This window comes from Dipodomys ordii, unplaced genomic scaffold (assembly GCF_000151885.1).
Source record: "Dipodomys ordii isolate 6190 unplaced genomic scaffold, Dord_2.0 Scaffold153, whole genome shotgun sequence".
Lineage (NCBI taxonomy): Eukaryota > Metazoa > Chordata > Mammalia > Rodentia > Heteromyidae > Dipodomys > Dipodomys ordii.
Window position 1 is genome coordinate 1,630,880 of NW_012267369.1, and position 21,270 is coordinate 1,652,149.

The 21,270-nt window shown below is 46.2% G+C and overlaps 2 protein-coding genes across 2 annotated transcripts in view; both read left to right on the forward strand.

Moving 5' to 3' along the window:
- The window catches only part of Isy1 (ISY1 splicing factor homolog (S. cerevisiae)), a 20,845-nt gene extending 2,942 nt beyond the window's left edge, over positions 1-17,903 (forward strand). The window contains exons 2-10 of the mRNA XM_013032309.1: positions 68-150; positions 1,457-1,522; positions 2,093-2,135; positions 4,652-4,764; positions 10,554-10,671; positions 12,744-12,866; positions 13,476-13,600; positions 16,811-16,897; positions 17,260-17,903. Of these exons, the coding sequence (XP_012887763.1) occupies positions 68-150; positions 1,457-1,522; positions 2,093-2,135; positions 4,652-4,764; positions 10,554-10,671; positions 12,744-12,866; positions 13,476-13,600; positions 16,811-16,897; positions 17,260-17,367 (866 nt within the window). The 3' untranslated portion in view covers positions 17,368-17,903. The remainder of the gene's footprint in view (positions 1-67; positions 151-1,456; positions 1,523-2,092; positions 2,136-4,651; positions 4,765-10,553; positions 10,672-12,743; positions 12,867-13,475; positions 13,601-16,810; positions 16,898-17,259) is intronic.
- A 2,952-nt stretch (positions 17,904-20,855) lies between these two features.
- Rab43 (RAB43, member RAS oncogene family) overlaps positions 20,856-21,270 on the forward strand; it is a 24,181-nt gene continuing 23,766 nt past the window's right edge. The window contains exon 1 of the mRNA XM_013032310.1: positions 20,856-20,890. Within this exon, the coding sequence (XP_012887764.1) occupies positions 20,856-20,890 (35 nt within the window). The remainder of the gene's footprint in view (positions 20,891-21,270) is intronic.

The window sequence follows — 21,270 nt, forward strand, 5'->3', positions numbered from 1 at the left end:
CCAAAAAAAAAAAAAAAAAAGTAGGTCTACCCTATCAAGAACTGGGTGCTGAGAAATCTGTGAACAGGATCTAATGGAGTCTTTTATGTCCCTGGTAGGACGGCCTTAGCAAGATTTCGCCAAGCCCAGTTGGAAGAGGGAAAAGTGAAGGTTGGTGTAAATCTTCCTCATAAATTGCAAAGTATCAAGAGAAATGCAGTGAAATTCCTTAGGTAGAGCTTGCAATCCAAATCTTCCTGTCTGTAAGGCTGATGCTCTTAAAAGAGGCTGCTTGCTTGAACTCCAGGTAATCCTTTCCGTAGTGGAAGTAGTGTGCTTATTCAATGTTCAATAAAAGGAAAAGAGTGGGATGTAGGACCAGATGAAATACTATAAAATCATGGAGACTCCGTAAGATTAAGGACAGTATTCAACTTTTAGATGTTTTTCTTTCTGCTTTGGGCACTAAATCATAGGCATTGTCACCTTACAGGAAACATAAAGGAGGCATACTAATCAGAAAGCCATCCAGCTCTCACTTAAATCCAAGGCCAAGTTCTGTAATGAAGAAGATGGCTGACTTGATTGTCTTCCCATGTGCCACGTGCTCTTTTCTCTGTTTATTATTATTTCCTAATAATTTGTGTGTGTGTGTGCGCGCGTGCATGCACCTGTGTTTGCTGGTACTGGGTCTTGAACTTGCAGCCTGTGAGCTGTCTCTGGGCTCTTTTTTTTTTTTTTGCCTGTCCTGAGGCTTAAATTCAAGGCCTGGGACTGTCTCTAGCATCTTTTGCTCAAGGTTAGCAATCTCCCACTTGAGCCATAATTCTTGTAGTTAATTGGAGCTAAGAGTTTCACAGACTTTCCTTGCCCTGGCTGGCTTTGAACCATAATCCTCAGATCTCAGCCTCCTGAGTATTTAGGATTATAGGTGGGAGCTACCAGTGTCCAGCTCTAATAGACCTTTGATTTTTAAAAATTTCTTATACATACACATGTGTATATGTGTTCCATATTTACATGTTTATTTTTAACACAGCTATAATTTCTTAAGATAGTACAAATATACCATGAAATAGATAAAATGTGACTTATTTAGCCTTTTTTTTTGCCCTTACTGGGACTTGAACTCAGGGCCTGGCTGCTACTCCTTAGGTTTTTTGCTCTAGGCACAGCTCCACTCTGGCTTTTTGGTAGTAAATTGAAGATAAGAGTCTCAGACTTTCTTGGCTTGGTTGGCTTCAAACCTTTATCCTCAGATTTTAGCCTCCTGAATAGCTAGGATTACAGATGTGGGCCACTGCTATTTAATCATTTGGTTTTGTTTTTTTTTTTAACTAGATAATATCCACCATTTCCCTGTATTAGGTGCAGTGCAGTGAATGTTTGTGTTTGTGTGGCTGAGGGTCATGTGGAATGGAATGATACATAAGCTTATAACTAGCATAGTAGAAACATGTAATATTATATTTCTTAGGAACGAAGACCTTTCCTTGCTTCAGAATGTACAGAGTTGCCAAAAGCGGAGAAGTGGAGACGACAGGTATATTCTGGGTAAATCTGATCTAAATGGAATTAACAAGCATGTGGTTGCTTCTTTTTATATAAATAGTTCTTAAATCAGAATTCTAAGCCGGGCTCTGGTGGCTCATGAGTGTAATCCTAGCTACTTAGGGAGATCTGAGGCTCTCCATTCAAAGCCACCTCGGGCAGGAAAGTCCATGAGACTCTTATCTTCCATTAACTACCGTAAAACTAGAAGGGGCGCTGTGGCTCAAGTGGTAGAGCACTGTCCTTGAGCTGAATAGCTGAGGGACAGGGCCCAGGCCCAGAGTTAAAGCTTCATGACTGGCCACCCCCGCCCCCCCGCCCCAAACAAAACAAAACAAATGCAGTGCTACCTGTAAGCTTTTATTTTTCTCATCTGTTAAAAGAGGGTTTCTGGTATCTGCTTTAAAGCTTTGTGTTGAGGACAGAGTTCAAGCCCAACAACTGACTAAATAAATCAGAATTTTAAGTGTTTTTAACTAGTACTTTTAAATTACAGTTTTCTTGTACTTTCAGACATAAAAAGTCTTGAAAATGAACTCCTATTTACTTTTTTTTTTAATAGATCATTGGAGAGATCTCAAAAAAAGTAGCTCAGATTCAGAATGGTAAGCTAACTTGTCTCTTTAGTGTGATTCTTACTTCTACACTTAGACTGGGGACTCCAGCACTTCTCTCAGTAATCAGTACGACAAACCGGAGAACTGGAAGGATACCAAGAGCTGAATAATGCTATTGGTCAGTCTGACCGCGCTGACAGTTACAGAGAAGAGCACCTGAGAACACTTCTAACAAAGCCTCACCAATCTCACCCCTCCATCACTCTCCCCAACCCTTCCCACCCTCATTTAAAACAACCTCAGCGGGTTTCATTGTTCTGTTTTCCTGCATGCATACAAAGTGCTTTAACCTATACACCCTCCTTTATCCTCTCCATTCACCCTCCTGCTTCCTATTGTTATCACCCTGCAACTGCAAACAGTCTGTTGTGTGTGTATGTATGTGTGTCTGTGTATGTTTGTGCTTGTTTTTTTTTTTTTTTTTTTTGGTCCGGTCGGTCATGGGCCCTGAACTCTGGGCCTGGGCGCTGTCCCTCAGCTTTCAGCTCAAGGCTAGCGCTCTACCACTTGAGCCACAGTGCCACTTCCGGCTTTTTTCTTTTTGCTTATGTGGTACTGAGGAATCGAACCCAGGGCCTCAGGCATGCGAGGCAAGCGCTCTACCACTGAGCCACCTTCCCAGCCCCATGTTTTGTGCTTGTTTTGGGGCTTGAATTCTGGGCCAAGGTACCATCCCTGAGCTGTTTTGCTTGAGGCTAGCACTTAACCACTTGAACCACAGATCCACTTCCTGCTTTTTGGTGGTTAATTAGAGATAAGAGTCTCATGGACTTTTCTGGGCTGGGTTCAAATCTTGCTCCTCAGATTTCAGCTTCTTGAGTATCAACTAGGATTATAGGCATGGCCACTGGTGCCTGGTGCTTGTGCTCAAGTTCATTTTCTCTCTCTCTCTCTCTCTCTCTCTCCCTTCCCTCTCCCTTCCCTCTCTCTCCTTCTCCCCTCTCTCTGTATATGTGTGTGTGTGTATATATGTATATATATACATATATATACTTACATATATATTATTTATAAGATATACATTGGCAAGAAAGAAATGTACTAATTTAATTGCCTGACTTACGTAACTAACCTCTCTGTACATAACCTTTATTTTTATTTTTAATTTTTGTCATGGGGCCTGAACTCTGGGCCTGGGCTCTGTCCCTCAGCTCTTCAGCTCAAGGCTAGCATTCTACCACTTGAGCCACAGCGCCACTTCTGGCTTTTTCTGCTTCTGGGGTGCTAAGGAATTGAACTCAGGGCCTCGTGCATGCAAGGCAAGCGCTCTTACCACTGAGCCACCTTTTCAGCCCCTGTACATCACCTTTATAATAACAAAAAGTTAATGGTTAAAAAATTATAAGATGTACACATACACACGCATGTTTTTTTTGTTTACTATTTTATGGTATTGAGCTTTGAACTGAAGTCTTTCTGTTTGCTAGGCAAGTACTCGCTATCATTTAAGTTGTTCCCCAGTCCTGCGTATGCTGTTTTTTTTTAAGGCATGAGTCACCAGCTCTTAGCTTGTTATTTGTTTTGTTACTTGGGCTGGCCTCAAATTCCTGAGCTCAAGCAGTCCTTCTGCCTTAGCCTCCCAAATAGTTTAGAGTTAAGGCACACACCACAATGCACTGCTGACCTTTTCTACGGAGTTTTATCTAGGATAAAATGAACCCATTCTCAGCTTACATTTACATCACAATGTAAACTGCTACCATAAGATATAGATAAGCTCCTGGCTCCATATAGTTCCCACTTGTTCATTTCCAGGAGTATTTCCTATCCATCTCCATTAGCTGGTCAACGCTGCTGGGTTCAGATTGCCCCTGGCAAGAGCCTGTGTGCTTCCTTTCAACCCATCAGTGGTCACCACCATCCTCTTTTCTCTGGTGGATTCCTGGCTGTGTCCAGATCCTGCCCACCACAAACAGCACACTTCAGCATGCTCCATTTCAGCTAGTGGTTTATTGGAGATAAGAGTCTCTTGGAGTTTCCTGCTCAGGCTGGCTTTGAACCATGATCCTCAGATCTTAGCCTCCTGAGTAGCTAGGATTACAGGCGTGAGCCACCTGTGCCTGGCTTGCTAATGAAGTTTTTTGTTAGGGATTTTTTTTTTGTCCTGTGTGTAATATTCTCTAATTACTTTTTAGTTTATTTGTCTAGTTGTGGTTTTCTTTTCAATTTAAATTCTATTTTTATGTAGTACATGCATTTGGGGCTGTCAACATTCTTTTTTTTGGTCAGTCGTGGGACCTGAGCTCAGGGCCTGGGTGCTGTCCCTCAGCTCTTCACCTCAAGGCCAGCTCTCCACCACTTGAGCCACAGCACCACTTCCAACCTTTTCTGCTTATGTGCTGCTAAAGAATCGAACCCAGGGCCTCTTGCATGCGAGACAAGCACTCTACCATTGAACCACCTTCCCAGCCCCTCAACATTCATTTTGAAAGTAGGAAAGTAAGAATATGTTAGGGTGTCAACATTCATTTTGAAGAAATGATATTAACATTTCTGCCTTCTAGCTGGTTTAGGTGAATTCCGAATTCGAGACCTGAATGATGAGATCAATAAGCTGTTAAGAGAAAAAGGACACTGGGAGGTGCGGATCAAAGAACTTGGCGGCCCTGATTATGGAGTAAGTAAGCCACCGTTCTATTCCTGTTGGGGCCAGCTGGTGAGTGTGTGGCAGATTCACCCAGCTCTGCACATCCTGAAGCCTTGCTAAGCTTCCTGTAGGAAGCTAAAGCCACGTGGTAGCGCCTCTGTTGCATGTGAGTAGGACATATATGCAGAGCGTAGGGGAAGGAGGCTGAGGCCTGAGGGTCTTGGAAGCCGGTCTGGTAGACAAATTGTCAAGACTCTTGTCTCCACAGTTATTTAGCAAAACAGGAATGGGAGGGGTGGTTCAGGTGATAGAGTACCATCTGTAAGCAGAGAAACTTGTGAGCATGAGGCCTCACTATAGGTACACACACGTTTGCACACACATGCACGTGTTACACGCAAGAAACAAAGTGGATTGGAAATATAATTTGAAAGTATAGGCCTTAAAGTAGGCAGGATAACTTTTAAAAATTGTTACGGACGGGCTGGGAAGGTGGCTCAGAGGTAGAGTGCTTGCCTTGCATGCATGAGGCTCTGGGTTCGATTCCTCAGCACCACATAAGCAGAAAATGCAGGAAGTGGTGTTGTGGCTCAAATGGTAGGGTGATAGTCTTGAGCTGAAGAGCTGAGGGACAGCACCCAGGCCCTGAGTTCAGGCTCCACAACTGACAAAAAAATAATTGTTACGGAGCTGAGAATGACTTAGTGGTAGAGTCTTAGCCTTGAGCAAAAGAAGCCCAGGGACATGCGTACACACACACCACACACAGTGCTAGGTGCTCTACCATTTGAGTTATGCCTCAATTTGCAGTTTATTTTGGTAGTTTATTAGACATGAGTCTCACTGAACTGCCTTCTGAATTATAGCATGAGCCAGTGATGCCTGGTCTCCATTGTTTTTATTTATTTTTTGACTCCAGAAATGCAATACCCTAGAATAGTACCTTTAAAAATATTTGTATCTCCAATAAGCCAGCAGAAAGTGGGAAGCGGTGCTGTGGCTCAAGTGGTAGAGTACTAGCCTTGAGCACAAAGAGGCTCAGGGACAGAGACCAGGCCTGAATTCAAGCCCCAGGACCAGCAAAAACAATTAAAAAATTAAATAAAAAATATATGGATCATAACCTATTGTGAAACATATAAATATGCAGGCTTATGCACTCATTCTAACCCAGCACACGCAAAAATGTATTAAAAATTGCTAGATGTGATGTACTTTGATATTTTCTATTCTGCTGCTGCATTTTGATATTTAAAAGTTGACAATTGTGACTGCTTAAGTGATACAACGAGCCACTAATGGATCCATGCCTGAGACCCTGCCCCGTTCCACTCATTTACACTGAGCCGTTGAAACTATCGGGTTGTAGAGTGTTAGGCAGGAAGACTGTATGTGGTGACTAAAACAAGCGTCGTCAGGCGGAGGTACCCATGACAGTGGAGAGGTGTTCCTGACAGACCCGGGGTCCGGTTCTGTTCTAGGCCCTAGTGGGGCATCACCTGGGTCATTATGTAACCTCTTCAGCAGTCTGTGATGGAGATTCTCTTTTTCTGTAGACTGTTTTAAAGTAATACTCGTTTATTAATAATCATGAAAACCTACCTCAGATGTATTTATAAATAAATAAAATAGGGCTGGGAAGGTGGCTCAGTTGTAGAATGCTTGCCTCCCATGCATGAGGCCCTGGGTTCGATTCCTCAGAACCACATAAACAGAAAAAGCCGGAAGTGGTGCTGTGGCTCAAGGGGTAGAGTGCTAACCTTGAGCAACAAAAGCAGCTCAGGGACAGTGCCCAGACCCTGAGTTCAAGCTCCAGGTCTGACAAATAAAATATATTCTTGTTTTTTGGGGGGGGGTCCAGTCGTGGGGCCTGAACTCTGGGCCTGGGCACTGTCCCTCAGCTCTTCAGCTCAAGGCTAGTGCTCTACCACTTGAGCCACAGCACCACTTCCGGCTTTTTTCTTTTTGCTTATGTGGTGCTGAGGAATCAAACCCAGGGCCTCAGGCATGCAAGGCAAGCGCTCTACCACTGAGCCACCTTCCCAGCCCCTAAAATATATTCTTAAGTCCTGTGTCAGGCAGACTTCTGTTGCTGTGGCAGAATACCTGAGAAAATATGTCAAGGAGGAAGACCTGAGAGGGTACAGTGAGGGAGAGGGTCTGTTTGGCTCATCAGGTAGAGATAGTGTACAGAGCAGTCCTCACATAATGGCTGCCGGAAGCAGAGAGGATACCCACACCTAAAGGCGATCTCCTTTCTCTTTCTGTGCCGGGGCAAGCCCCCGCCTCAGTGAGATGGTGTTGCCACACTCAGGGTGTGATTCCCAACTTAGGTAATTTGTCCTAGGAAATCTCTTAGAGACACACCAGGGCTGTTCTTTACTAATCTGCGTAGGTTTTGTTTTGTTTTTGGTGCTGTTTCTGGGGCTTGAACTCAGGGATTGGGTGCTATTTCTGAGCTTTTTTGCTCAAAGCTAGAGCTTTACCCCTTGAGCCACAGCTTTACTTCTGCTTTTTTGGTAGTTAATTGGAAATAAGAGTCTCATGACCTTTCCTGCCTGGATTGTCTTTGAATCTTGATCCTCAGATCTCAGCCTCCTAAGTAGCTAGGATTACTACTGCCTGGCTTAATCTGGGTGTTTCTCAGTCCAGTTAAGTTGTTATTCAAGATTAATTATCACACATTCAGTGGTGTGTGTGTGTGTGTGTGTGTGTGTGTGTGTGTGTAAGTGTAAAGGGGGCGGGTCATAGGGCTTGAACTCTGGGCCTGGGCACTGTCTCTCAGCTCTTCAGCTCAAGACTAGTGCTCTACTACTTGAGCCACAGTGCCACTTCCGGTTTTCTGAGTGGTTTATTGGAGATAAAGAGTTTCACAGACTTTCCTGCCCGGGCTGGCTTTGAACCATGATCCTCAGATCTCAGCCTCCTGAGTAGCTAGGATTTACAGGCGTGAGCCATTGGTGCCCGGCTACATTTATATTTTTTGTATTATATTTTCTACCACACAGAAAATAAGTAATATGAACATTTGCTATTTATCGTTCTAGGTATTCTTCCAGGCATGTATGTGTGTATTTTTTTTTCAGAATTAGTTTGTATTCTTAACTATATGCTTATTCTCTCTCTTTCTCTTTCTGTCTCTTTTGGCCAGTCCTGGGGCTTGAATTTAGGAGTCTGTTATTCCTGAGCTTCTTTTGCTCAAGGCCAGCTCTCTACCACTTGGGCCACAGCGCCACTTCCAGCTTTTTTTGTATATGTGGTACTGAAGAATTGAACCCAGGGCTTCATGCATGCTAGGCGAGTACTCTATCACTAAGCCACGTTCCCAGCCTGCTTATTCTTTTTTTTTTCTTTGGTAGTCTTGGGGCTTCAACTCTGGGCTTGGGCTCTGCCCCTGCGCTCTTAAGCTCAAGGTCAGCACTCTACTACTTCAGCCACAGCACCACTTCCGGTTTTCTAGAGGTTTATTGGAGATAAGAGTCTCACGAGTTTCCTGCTTGGGCTGGCTTTGTACAGTAATCCCCATATCTCAGCCTCCTGAGTAGCTAGGATTATAGGTGTGAGCCACCAGTGCCCTGGCTCCACTTATTCTCTTAACAGTGTATCAGGAACAGTTTTCATGTCAATAAAGAATTATTTGTATCATTTTAAAAAATGTTGTGAGAAGTGTAGCTATAGCCCAAAGTGGAAGAGCACTAGCCTTGAGCAAAAGAGCTTACGGACAGCACTCAGACCCTGAGTTCAAGCCCCATGACCAACCATAAAACAAAACAACAACAAAAAAAACGATTTTGAGCTGGCTCTGGTGGCTCATACCTGTAATCCTGGCTGACTGGTGACTCACACTACTCAAGAGGTTAAGATCGGAGGATTTCAGTTGGAAGCCAGCTGGAGCAGGTGGCAGGAAAGACCATTTTGAGAGTCTTACCTCCATTCAGTTACCACAAAGGAGCCAGAAGTGGAGCTATTTCAAGTAGTAGAGTGCTAGCTTCGCGCAACAAAGCTCAGACCCCAAACTCAAGCCCCAGGACCAGCAAAAAATAAAAAGTTTTTAGCTCAGAAAGTTGGAAAAAAATAGTAGATAACAATTTTACTTAATATCCTGCTATATATCCTTTATTTTCTTTCAGTATCTTGGGCCTTTCTTTGTATTTCCTAATAATGCCCTTTTTAGGATTTTCTCTCTACCACAGGCCCTGCCCAACAGTTACACATTCTATAGTTATTGACATTGTTTCTTTTTAATAGATTTGTTTGTTCTTTTCAATGTATCTCATTTGTCTATTATTTAGGTGGTTTGTGATTGTTCTTAGTCTTTTGTTAAATTGCCACACACACACTTTTTTTTAATGCTAATCCTGGGGCTTGAACTCAAGGCCTGGGCACTGTTCCTGAGCTTTTGTGCTCAAGGCTAGTGCTCTACTGTTTGAGTCACAGCTCCATTTTCTGACTTTTGGTGTTACTTGAGACTAAGAGTCTGATAGACTTTCCTGCTTGGACTGGCTTCAAACGATGATCCTCAGATTTTAGCCTCCTGTGTAGCTAGGATTACATGTGTGGGGCACTGGTGCCTGACTCACAAATGTTTTACTGAGGGGCTGGGAAGGTGGCTCAGTGGTATAGCGCACTTGCTTTGTATGCATGAGGCCCTGGGTTCGATTCCCCAGGACCACATAAGCAAAAAGAAAAAAAAGCCGAAAGTGGCGCTGTGGCTCAAGTGGTAGAGCTCTAGCCTGAGCTGAAGACTGAGGGACAGCGCCCAGGCCCAGAGTTCTGGCCCCACGACCGGACCCCCCCAAAAAAAAAGCTTTACTGATGCCGGGCGCCGGTGGCTAACGCCTATAATCCTAGCTACTCAGGAGGCTGAGATCTGAGGATCTCGGTTAAAAGCCAGCCCGGGCAGGAACGGGAGACTCCTATCTCCAATAAACCACTAGAAGACTGGAAGTGGCACTGTAGCTCAAGTGGTAGAGCGCTCGCCTAGAGCTGAAGAGCTGAGGGACAGTGTCCAGGCCCAGGGTTCGAGCCCCATGACGGACAAAAAATAAATAAATAAAAATAAAAAATGTTTTACTGAGTCAGCATTTGAATTTAATAAGATCTACCTTTTGTGTGTGTTCACGTGCGTGTATATGTCAGTACTGGTTGAACTAATAGCTTTCCACTGTTACTTAACTTTTTTTTTTTTTTGGTTGGTGGTGGGGCTTGAACTCTGGGCCTGGGTGCTGTCTCCAAGCTCTTCAGCTCAAGGTGAGCATTCTACCATTTGAGCCACAATGCCACTTCCAGTTTTCTAGTAGTTAATTAGAGATAAGAGTTTTGTGGACTTTCCTGCCTGGGCTGGCTTGGAGCCGAGATCCTCAGATCTCAGCCTCCTGAGTAGCTGGGATTACATGTGTGAGCCACTGGTGCCCAGCTTGTTGCTTAGCTTTTTCACTAAAGGCTGAGCTCTTACATTTGCTCCACACCTGTAACTAGCATTTTGCTGATTTATTGGAGGTAAGAGTCTCTTGGATTTGTCTGCTTGGGCTGGCTTTGAACTGAAAGCTTCGTATCGCCACTTCCTTAGTAGCTTGGATTAGATGCTTGAGCCACTAGTGCCTGGCAAGAATTGACATGTATAGGTGTGAAATTAATAATCCTACTAGTGTATGTCATAATTCATTTAGAACCTCCTACAGTTAGATATTTGTATTTTAAAGCCTTAAAAGGTACATAAGTGGGCTGAGCACTAATATTTAACATCTCAAAACATATTTTCAAGCATAGAAATAGATTTATGAATCAAAATTCGTTTTCTCTTTTTCATCCCTAATAAGAAAGTTGGTCCTAAAATGCTGGATCATGAAGGGAAAGAAGTCCCAGGAAACCGAGGTTACAAGTACTTTGGAGCAGCAAAGGATTTACCTGGTGTTAGAGAGCTGTTTGAAAAAGAACGTAAGTAACTCATTTGTGAAGTTTTTTTAAGGCTCTATCCGTAACTTAAATATATACAATATGTGATAGTTGCTCTTCCTCCCTTTTTCTTTGCTACACAATAGATTTTTGGTTTTTGAGCCATTGTCTGGCAGGTCTGGACCTCAACCCCCTGACTCTGTCCCCAGAGGTGACTGGGGACCATTACTGATTACTTTGCATGCATGCATGTTTCACCCATGGCTGGGACCAGACTCATTTCAGTTTTCTTAGACCTAAGTAAATTATTGGTTTATTGGCTTATTGGCTCACTGAAAACCCCAGGAAAAGTTTTTTTTTTTTCCAGAAGTCGCTCAGTTCAGACTACATTTCTCTGTGTTTCCTATGTTGTAAGTTGCTTTTTCCATGTATGGAGGAAGTAACTCATTATCTGCTTGTCTCTTGTCCTCTCAGCAACAGGACACTGCCTTCTACCCTGGCATTTCAAGCAGATTTCCCAGAACTGCGTGAAATAGATTTTGATTGAATCAAAGTTGTTTTCTTGCCTTTTGGTGGTACTGGGGATGAAACAGGGTCTCATCTGAGCTAAAGCCCAGCTCTCTAACTGCATTAGTAAGCCATTCCCTGTAGAATTAAAGCTCTGAGCCAACTATGTAGGATGTATGTATGTATAACTCCAATTACTAACCTGTAAATTCCCATAGATTAAGACTGAGAGGAGTGAATTAATCTCCTGATATCAAAAGTAGTTAGTGGTTAGCAGTTAGTGGCTCATACCTATATTCCTAGTTATTCTGAGACTGAGATCTGAGGATCTTGGTTTGTAGCCAGCTCAGCAGGAAAGTCTGTGAGACTCTTAACTCTAATTAACCACCAAAATGTTGAGGTACAGCTGTAACTCAAGTGGTTGAACACTATTGAGTAAAATCCCTCCATGTAGATGTGTTTTCTATCTCAGTGGGGCTATGTGAAGGCCCTCTCTGGGCTGGCTTCTTCATCCCTCATACTTACCCTGTCACATGAAACTAAAACAAGAGAAAGGATTGCTTAAATATTTTGATTGTAACCCTTACTCTGGACCATCTCTCCCTTGTTTGCTTGATTATGGCTTCCTTTATTATTTGACATTATGACATTTCCTGTATTGTAGAGGTCCAGAGTATCTCATCCCATGCACATCCGAGACTTTGTTCTAGATTATTCCAGTTTTTCACTGTTACATAAATGTGCTATAGTGAGTATCTGTATACATGGAGCTTTCCTGTGAACTTAGAGAGTTTCTCTCTCTTTTTTTTTTTTTCTTTTGCAGGAGTGTTAGGTTCTAGGGATTGAACCTAGGACTTAGAGTTGGCTAACATGTTTTACTACTCAGCTACATTTCCAGCTGCTTTTTCAAGATTAGGATAGGTTCTGTTTGTTTGTTTTTGCAGTGCTAGGGAGTAAACACAGGGCCTTGAGCCAAAAGGCATTCTATTACTGCTGATCTATATTCCTAACTGGATAGACTCCTTTTATTTTTATTTATTTATTTATTTATTTTTTAATTTTTTGGGTCCGGTCGTGGGGCCTGAACTCTGGGCCTGGGCGCTGTCCCTCAGCAATTCAGCTCAAGGCTAGTGCTCTACCACTTGAGGATAGACTCCTTTTAAATGTACTAATTGAACCAAAACACGAGTTTTGTTTTGTTTTAATTAATTAATTAATTTTTTTGGTCAGTCGTGGGGCTTGAACTCTGGGCCTGGGCGCTGTTCCTCAGGTCTTCAGCTCAAGGTGAGCGCTCTACCACTTGAGCTACAGCATCACTTCCGGTTTTCTGGTGGTTTATTGGAGATAGGAGTCTCACGGTCTCTCCTGCCCGGGCAGCGATCCTCAGATCTCAGCCTCCTGAGTAGCTAGGATTATAGGCGTGAGCCACCAGCGCCTGGCTAAAACACGAGTTTTAAAGAGGTTTCTCCATTTATTCAGTCCCATGCATGCTACAGATACTTGTTTCATGATACTCTCTGACCATATGATGAAATGACCATGATGCCTTGTATGTCTGAAGATTTGATTTATCTGTGAATCAGCTGAGTTACCACTGTTTATTTTAGCTCTTCCTCCTCCCAGAAAGACACGTGCTGAGCTGATGAAGGCAATTGATTTTGAATACTATGGTTACCTAGATGAAGATGATGGTGTTATTGTGCCTTTGGAGCAAGAATATGAAAAGAAACGTAGGTCCACAGGGCTTCATTACAGAGGTTTTCTGTTTTCTCTTTTGAAACCAGGGTTTCAATAGTTCATTATGCCAGAAGGGGTTTCCTTTACTGCTGAGGGTCTTCAGAGGAACAGCAGTGGTCTGACCTGCAAGTCGGGCAGCGGTCAGGAACATACTGGGGCTAGGACAGCAGGCGGGGAGGCTGCAGAACTGTCTCTGGCTTGTCGCTGCCAGCCAGGAGGTCACCTGGATTTATTCCACAACGGTCTTCATTGAAGGTGCTCATGTTAGCAGTTTTTGGTTGTGCTTTACATACCACCAGTGTTTATTGATGGAAATCAAGGTAGGGTTCCTGTGAGTAGGCGTCACCTTTATGCAAAGCACACACATTGTAAGGAACACTTTAGTGTTCCTTCCCAGACTGCTCATGTGGGTGACATTCCAAAAAGCTGTCTTACAGTAGTAGCTAGAGATGCTATGGGACTAGACTACCCGTCATGGCCTCTTCCGACCCCAGGACAAAATCAGATTTTTCTTTTCAGAGGGAAAGCCTTGACCTTTCTAAGCTAGTGGTGAAAGGTTTTTGGAGACTGGAATAAACAGCTTCCATTTCCCTTGTCTTCAGTCAGAGCTGAGCTGGTGGAAAAATGGAAAGCAGAGAGAGAGGCTCGGCTGGCAAGAGGCGAAAAAGAAGAGGAAGAGGAGGAGGAGGAAGAGGAGGTCAACATCTATGCTGTCACTGAGGAGGAGGTACTGGCATGGGTTCTGTCTGGCACTCACTGCCCTCGGCTCCAAGCCACGAAAGACACTAGGGAAGAAGCTGACTTCAGACACAGTCTTGACCCTTGCAGGATGTCTGTGATGATTCCTCTGAGGATCACAGGGAGGGCTCCATAAAGGACTGCCCTGAGAGTTGCTTGTTAGCTGTGTTTGCAGCCAGATATAATTTTCTTCGTTAGAAGATTAGTCCCCCCGAATGAGCTAAAATGGGAGGTGTGAACCCTGTGGAAGTCACTCTGCTGGTAGCTGTCCGACCTGCCCATGTCACGGATGGAAGCAGGGCTGGAACAGGAGGGGAGTCGGACAGGTCCAGAGTGAGGCTGATTTGCTGTTTCCGGGTGGGGGTGGGGACCCCATGTGAGGGGCTATCTCAACTCCATGAGTAAGGCCTCAGGCCAGGAGAGGTTCATTACTGTCACAGAGGATATATATAGCAGACTGGAGTCCCACTCTGGTCCAGTTGACCCTGAGGATGATCAGTGGAGGTCTGACGTAGGGTGGCAGTGTGGCCCAGGAGGATTTTTCTAGATGGGATACTTGCTTATTCTGAGGTAGGTACTTCATTAGTAGCCACCACAAGCCAGGTGCATACAGGGCACAGTAGCCACACATGCAGATGCACAGGGGACGCACCCACACACAGATGCCTGGGAGACACCCACACACACATGTCCAGGAGACACACCCACTCACAGATGCCGAGACACACGCACATGCCCAGGAGATACACACACACACACGCCCAGGAGACATACCCACTCACAGATGCCTGGGAGACGCACACACATGCCCAGGAGATACACACACACTCACAGATGCCGAGACATACGCACATGCCCAGGAGATACACATATACACACACACGCCCAGGAGACAGACCCACTCACAGATGCCTGGGAGACACACACACACACACGTCCAGGAGACGCACCCACTCACAGATGCCTGGGAGACACACGCACACACATGTCCAGGAGATACACACACACACACGCCCAGGAGACATACCCACTCACAGATGCCGAGACACACGCACATGCCCAGGAGATACACACACACACACATGCCCAGGAGATACACACACACATACCCAGGAGACACACCCACTCACAGATGCCGAGACACACGCACATGCCCAGGAGATACACATATACACACGTCCAGGAGACATACCCACTCACAGATGCCGAGACACACGCACATGCCCAGGAGATACACACACACACCCAGGAGACACACCCACTCACAGATGCCTGGGAGACACACACACATACACATGCCCAGGAGATACACACACATACCCAGGAGACATACCCACTCACAGATGCCGAGACACACGCACATGCCCAGGAGATACACACACACACACACACACACACACCCAGGAGACACACCCACTCACAGATGCCCAGGAGACGCACACACACACAGATGCCTGGGAGACACACACACATACACATGCCCAGGAGACACACCCACTCACAGATGCCGCACATGCCCAGGAGATACACATATACACACGCCCAGGAGACACACCCACTCACAGATGCCGAGACACACACACATGCCTAGGAGATAGACACACATACACATACACAGGAGACACACCCACTCACAGATGCCGAGACACGCACATGCCCAGGAGAGAGACACACACACACACACACACACAGGAGACACACCCACTCACAGATGCCGAGACACATACACACAGATGCCCAGGAGATGCACACACACACAGAAGACACACCCACACACATGCCCAGGAGACACACCCACTCACAGATGCCCAGGAGACACACCCACACACACATGCCCAAAAGACACACTCACACATGCATGCACTTGCCCAGGAGACACACTCACATGCACATGCCCAGAAGGAAATAGGACTTGACTATGACTTATAGATGCAGTCCTGTCCAGGATTGCTCTGACAGTCTAATGTTTCACCATTCTAGTATATACACTCACACACAGGTAATGAACTGTGCTCTCATATCTGGTGCATAGCTTGTTCCTATTTCCAAGGCACCCTGATACTCTTGGGTCTGATGTGCATGGTTTGTTTAAGGGCCATTTGCAGCTCCTGCAAATAGAGTTGCATTGTTTATACACAATGTGAAATTTCCAGGCTATAGGGCAAGTGTGTGTTTAGTGTTAACAGAACTGGCTTTCCTGTTTTGTTTTTGTGCTGGTCCTGGAGTTTAAAAGTCAAGGCTTGGGTACTGTTCCTCGAGCCATCCCTTCACTTCTGGCTTTTTGGTGGTTAATTGGAGATAAGAGTCTCATGGACTTTCCTGCCTGAACTCTGGGCCTGGGCACTGTCCCTCAGCTCTTCAGCTCAAGGCAAGCGCTCTACCACTGAGCCACCTTCCCAGCCCTGCCTGGGCTGGTTTTGACGATCCTCAGATCTCAGCCTCCTGAGTAACAGAATTACAAGTGTGAGCCACTGATGCCCAGCCATACATGGGTAAAAATTGATCTTTCTGTATAGTTTATTTTTTCATTTAAAATTTTAAAAATATATTAACAAGGTTCAAAAATGAAAAGATATTCAACAAAGATTCTCTTTTTTTTTGTCGGTCTTGGGGCTTGAACTTTGGGCTTGGGTGCTATTCTTGTGTTCTTCAGCTCAAGGTGAGCATTCTACCGCTTGAGCCACAGCACCATTTCCGGTTTTCTGGTGGTTTATTGGAGATGAGTCTCATGGTCTTTCCTGCCCGGGCTGGCTTTTGAACCTCGATTCTCAGATCTCAGCCTCCTGAGTAGCTAGGATTACAGACGTCAGCCCCTGGTGCCCAGCCAAATACTCTCTTTTCTTTTTTGGGAGTCCTGTCATAGGGCCTGAACTCTGGGCCTGGGCACTGTCCTTCTTGAGCTCTTCAGCTCAAGGCAAGTGCTCTACCACTTGAGCCACAGCGCTACTTTGGGCCTTTTCTATACCTACAGTCCACCAACTTTTCACTGCTGCTTATAGTTTCTGTCCTACTTTCTCTCCATATGTAAAACAGCATTCTGTGCCTTTTCTCTTTAATAACTTATCTTGTGTGTCTTCTTGTGTTAGTATGAGACTTCTTCATTCCTTTGCTTTCAAACAGCTTAAGAGTGGTATATTTTACCGAGATTTCTACATTCATGTACCTAGTTTCCTATGATGATCTCTGTCTCTGTTTGTAGTCTGATGAGGAAGGCAGCATGGAGAAGGGAGGGGAGGATGGGCAGCAGAAGTTCATCGCTCATGTTCCGGTGCCATCACAGCAGGAGGTAGGAGGGAAGCTGAGAGCCGCTGGGGGTGGGGGGTGGCCAGGACTGAGGCTGCTCCTCCAGGGCAGGCTCTCTCAGTGCTTTCCTTTGTATTCTGGATCTTTCAGTTCCACTGGGCGACCCAAAGTCCTGTGCTCATAAAAGGGTGCAGGATCCACAAAAGGCAGGACTCTGCTCTAGGTGGAAATGACAAACACATGCTTTTGTTCACATGGTCCCAATGGGAATGGGTTGGGTGTAACAGACCACTCTGGGTGTAAGTGTAGTGAAAGTCTGGCTTCTTGATATTGCCCGGGCCGGGCCAGGCAGGGCAGGGGCTGGATGCCGTGCTGAGGAGTGAGTCCTTTACTCTGTGTCCACAGATTGAAGAGGCCCTTGTGCGAAGGAAGAAAATGGAACTGCTTCAGAAATACGCCAGCGAGACCCTTCAGGCTCAAAGTGAAGAAGCCAAGAGGCTCCTGGGATATTAGGGCAAGGGGGTGTTCTCATTGGAGTCTGGAGGACATGGTGAAGGCCTGTGACCACCCTTCCCAGGACCACCCACACACGCAGCTGTGGCAGGCCCACCTGGAACCCTTTCTCATCCTTTATCCTTGCACCTTTTCCTGCCTCATCAGCTGGTCTGAGGGTAGGATTCTGTCCCTCGTCTCCCTGTAGCTGTCAGGGTATGAACACCGTGGCCACCAACTTCCTACAAATGTCTTTGCTACCCTATGAATCCATTTAGTTTTATATAGGGATGTGTAAAACAGGTTGTCACCTAGCTAAGTGTTTTACTCCATGACTTTGAAAGTAGGAGAATCAACTACAGAGGCAGCATAAAAAATGTGGTTTTTCCTATCTTCTCCTGAAAACTGAGTCTCAGTTTCCGTTAGCCAGAGCCACCTGAAGTATCTGCTTTACCTCTGTGCCTGGCTGGGGGAAAGGAATTTAAGCTAGAAGCATCTGTTTTATTACCTGCTCTGTAGACAGCTATTTTTATTAAAGATTTTTATAAGAAAGGAAACCTCTGTGGCTGCACTTTGTTCCCTCAGGCCCGTGAAGGGTGCCGTGCCGCAGGGGTACCCTGAGCACCAGCCTGGGTGGGGCATCCACAGACCAGGTCTGGGCTCCCATGTTGGAGTGAAGGCAGTCTGTTTATGTTGCATTTCTTAGAGGATACCTGCCATTTCTTTGGCTACAGAGTATACTGAGAGCTGCCCAAGTGAGGAGCCGTCCTGGTACCAGCACAGAGCATCCAAGTCTGCAACTGCTGCTGCCAGTCTTTGCTTTACTGCTGTGTTCAGTTCTCTGGTGTTTTCCAACAAGCGTTCCTGTATTACAGGCATGGGTTTCATGGTTGGTATCTGTCCTCATGGAATTGTTTCACTCATCTTAGATTGGGTGCTTATTTTCAATACTAGTCATAGTAATGTTACACAAGGAAAATTGAGTGATATTATTATAGGCTATATATTTTAGTGATGATAACTTCAGACATAAAAAGATGCAAAAAGGCATTTTCTTTTCTTTTTTTTGGGGGGGGTCTGGTCGTGGGGCCTGAACTCTGAGCCTGGGCACTGTCCCTCATCTCTTCAGCTCAAGGCTAGCGCTCTACCACTTGAGCCTCAGCGCCACTTCCGGCTTTTTTCTTTTTGCTCATGTGGTGCTGAGGAATCAAACCCAGGGCCTTAGGCATGCAAGGCAAGCACTCTACCACTAAGCCACCTTCCCAGCCCCTTCTTTTTTTTTTGGTGGTCATGGGGTTTGAACTTGAGGTCTGGGCACCCTCCCTGAGCTTTTGTGCTTAAGGCTAGCATTCTACCACTTGAGCCACAGGTTCACTTTTAACTTTTAGTGATTAAATGGAGATAAGGGTCTCATGGATTTTCCTGCCCTGGCTGGCTCTAAACCATGATCTTTAAATCTCAGCCTTCTGAGTGCAAGTGCCTGGCAAATTCTTGGCTTTTTCTTTTTCCTGTTATTTTATTTTTATTTTTTTGTCGGTTGTGGGGCTTGAACTCTGAACCTGGGTGCTGTCCCTCAGATCTTCAGCTTAAGGCAACTGCTCTACCATTTGAACCACAGCACCACTTCCAGTTTTCTGGTGGTTTATTAGAGATAAGAGTCTCATCGCCGGGCGCTGGTGGCTCACGCCTGTAATCCTAGCTACTCAGGAGGCTGAGATCTGAGGATCACGGTTCAAAGCCAGCCCGGGCAGGAGAGACCGTGAGACTCCTATCTCCAATAAAACCACCAGAAAACCGGAAGTGGAGATGTAGCTCAAGTGGTAGAGCGCTCGCCTTGAGCTGAAGAGCTGAGGGACAGTGCCCAGGCCCAGAGTTCAAGCCCCACAGCCGACCAAAAAAAAAAAAAAGAAAAAAAGAAATGCAGAAAAAAAGAGTCTTAGGGACTTTCCTGTCTGGGCTGGCTTTGAACCTTGATCCTCAGATCTCAGCCCCCTTGATTAGCTAGGATTACAGGCTTGAGCCACTAGCGCCCAGCAAGATCTGCTTTTTAATTATACATTTAATTATTTTTATAAAGTTCCTGAGTTATGCAACTCTTCCTACTGTCCAGTTTTTTGTTTTTGTTTTGTTGGCTGTGGGGCCTGAACTCTGGGCCTGGGTGTTGTCCCTCAGCTTTTCAGCTCAGGGCTAGCACTCTACCACTTGAGCTACAGCGCCACTTTGGCTTTTCTGCTTATGTGATGCTGAGGAATTGAACCCAGGGCCTCAAGCATGCTAGGAAAGCGCTCTACCACTGAGCCACCTTCCCTGCTCCAACAGTCCAGTTTATAATGCTTTCAGTATTCCACAGATGCAAATGGTGGGTGCCTTTTCATAAAATCCAGTCCAGACCAGTTTGCCTCCCCTCTCTTCCCAGCTGAAGGCCGTCAAAGTCAGTTAAACACATCTACCTCTGTCCAAGTTCCTCTTCTCTCTTAGCCTACTCCTGGATTCCTCTTCCACCTTTCGCTGTGAGTTGCAGCTCAGAGCTGGAGGTATTCCCAGTCCTCCAGAGCCAGAGCCAGGTCTAGTATTAGAAATTTTCCATACCTTCTGTCTCAGTCTGGGAAGGGAAGATGTTGCTTGCCACTGCGATTCCCCACTTCTGCCTGATACAACGAAGAATTCCTTTTGGTGCCATGTCAGGGTTTCCTGCCTACAGCTGCTGGGGTTTTCCCATGGGAAAGCTCCATGGGAGGGGAGTTCAGACTGTCTCAGAACAAACCACCCTGCCTTCCCATATTTTAGCTTCTGTCTCCTTATCCACTTGGGCAGTGGAGTGGTGTCCTATTCCCCAGGGTCTGCTGAAGCTTCTGGAAGGGTGCCTTTCCTTTTCTGCTGGAGAGAGTTGGACTCATTCCAAGGTCCTAGCACCAAACCTGGCCCGAAGCAGGCATTCAGATTTGTTGGATGAAGTAGTGTTCCAGGGGGCTGTATGGTGGGCTCTATGGTGGGCTGTATGGCTGTATGGTGGGCTCTATGGCTGTATGGTGGGCTCTATGGTGGGCTCTATGGCTCTATGGTGGGCTCTATGGCTCTATGGTGGGCTGTATGCTGTATGGTGGGCTCTATGGCTGTATGGTGGGCTCTATGGTGGGCTGTATGGCTCTATGGTGGGCTCTATGGCTGTATGGTGGGCTCTATGGCTCTATGGTGGGCTCTATGGTGGGCTGTATGGCTCTATGGTGGGCTCTATGGCTGTATGGTGGGCTCTATGGTGGGCTGTATGGCTCTATGGCGGGCTCTATGGTGGGCTGTATGGCTCTATGGCGGGCTCTATGGTAGGTTGTATGGCTCTATGGTGGGCTCTATGGCTCTATGGTGGGCTCTATGGTGGGCTCTATGGCTCTATGGCGGGCTCTATGGCTCTATGGTGGGCTCTATGGCTCTATGGTGGGCTCTATGGCTCTATGGTGGGCTCTATGGCTCTATGGTGGGCTGTATGGCTCTATGGCGGGCTCTATGGCTCTATGGCGGGCTCTATGGCAGGTTGTATGGCTGTATGGTAGGTTGTATGGCTCTATGGCGGGCTGTATGGCAGGTTGTATGGCTGTATGGCAGGGCCACTGTCTGGGGAGCAGGGAAGCCCTCTGGGCGATGGGTACCACCTGATCCACTGCAGCTTCTCCCAGGTGTTTGGTCCTCCCCTTCGCTCCCTCTCGACCCGGACCAGCCTCACCATTTGGCCGGCTGTCCTTTGGCTGGGCGCTGAGGCAGGCCTGGGAGTCGGGGCTCCCCGCGGGCCGGGGCTGGGCCAGCAAAGCTACCTCGAGCCTGAGCCGGGGGCGGGGCTGGCTGGGGACTAGCGGCGGGCTTCCGGGAGGTGGATGGCCTGGGGGCGGGGCTGGCTGGGGACTAGCGGCGGGCTTCCGGGGAGGTGGATGG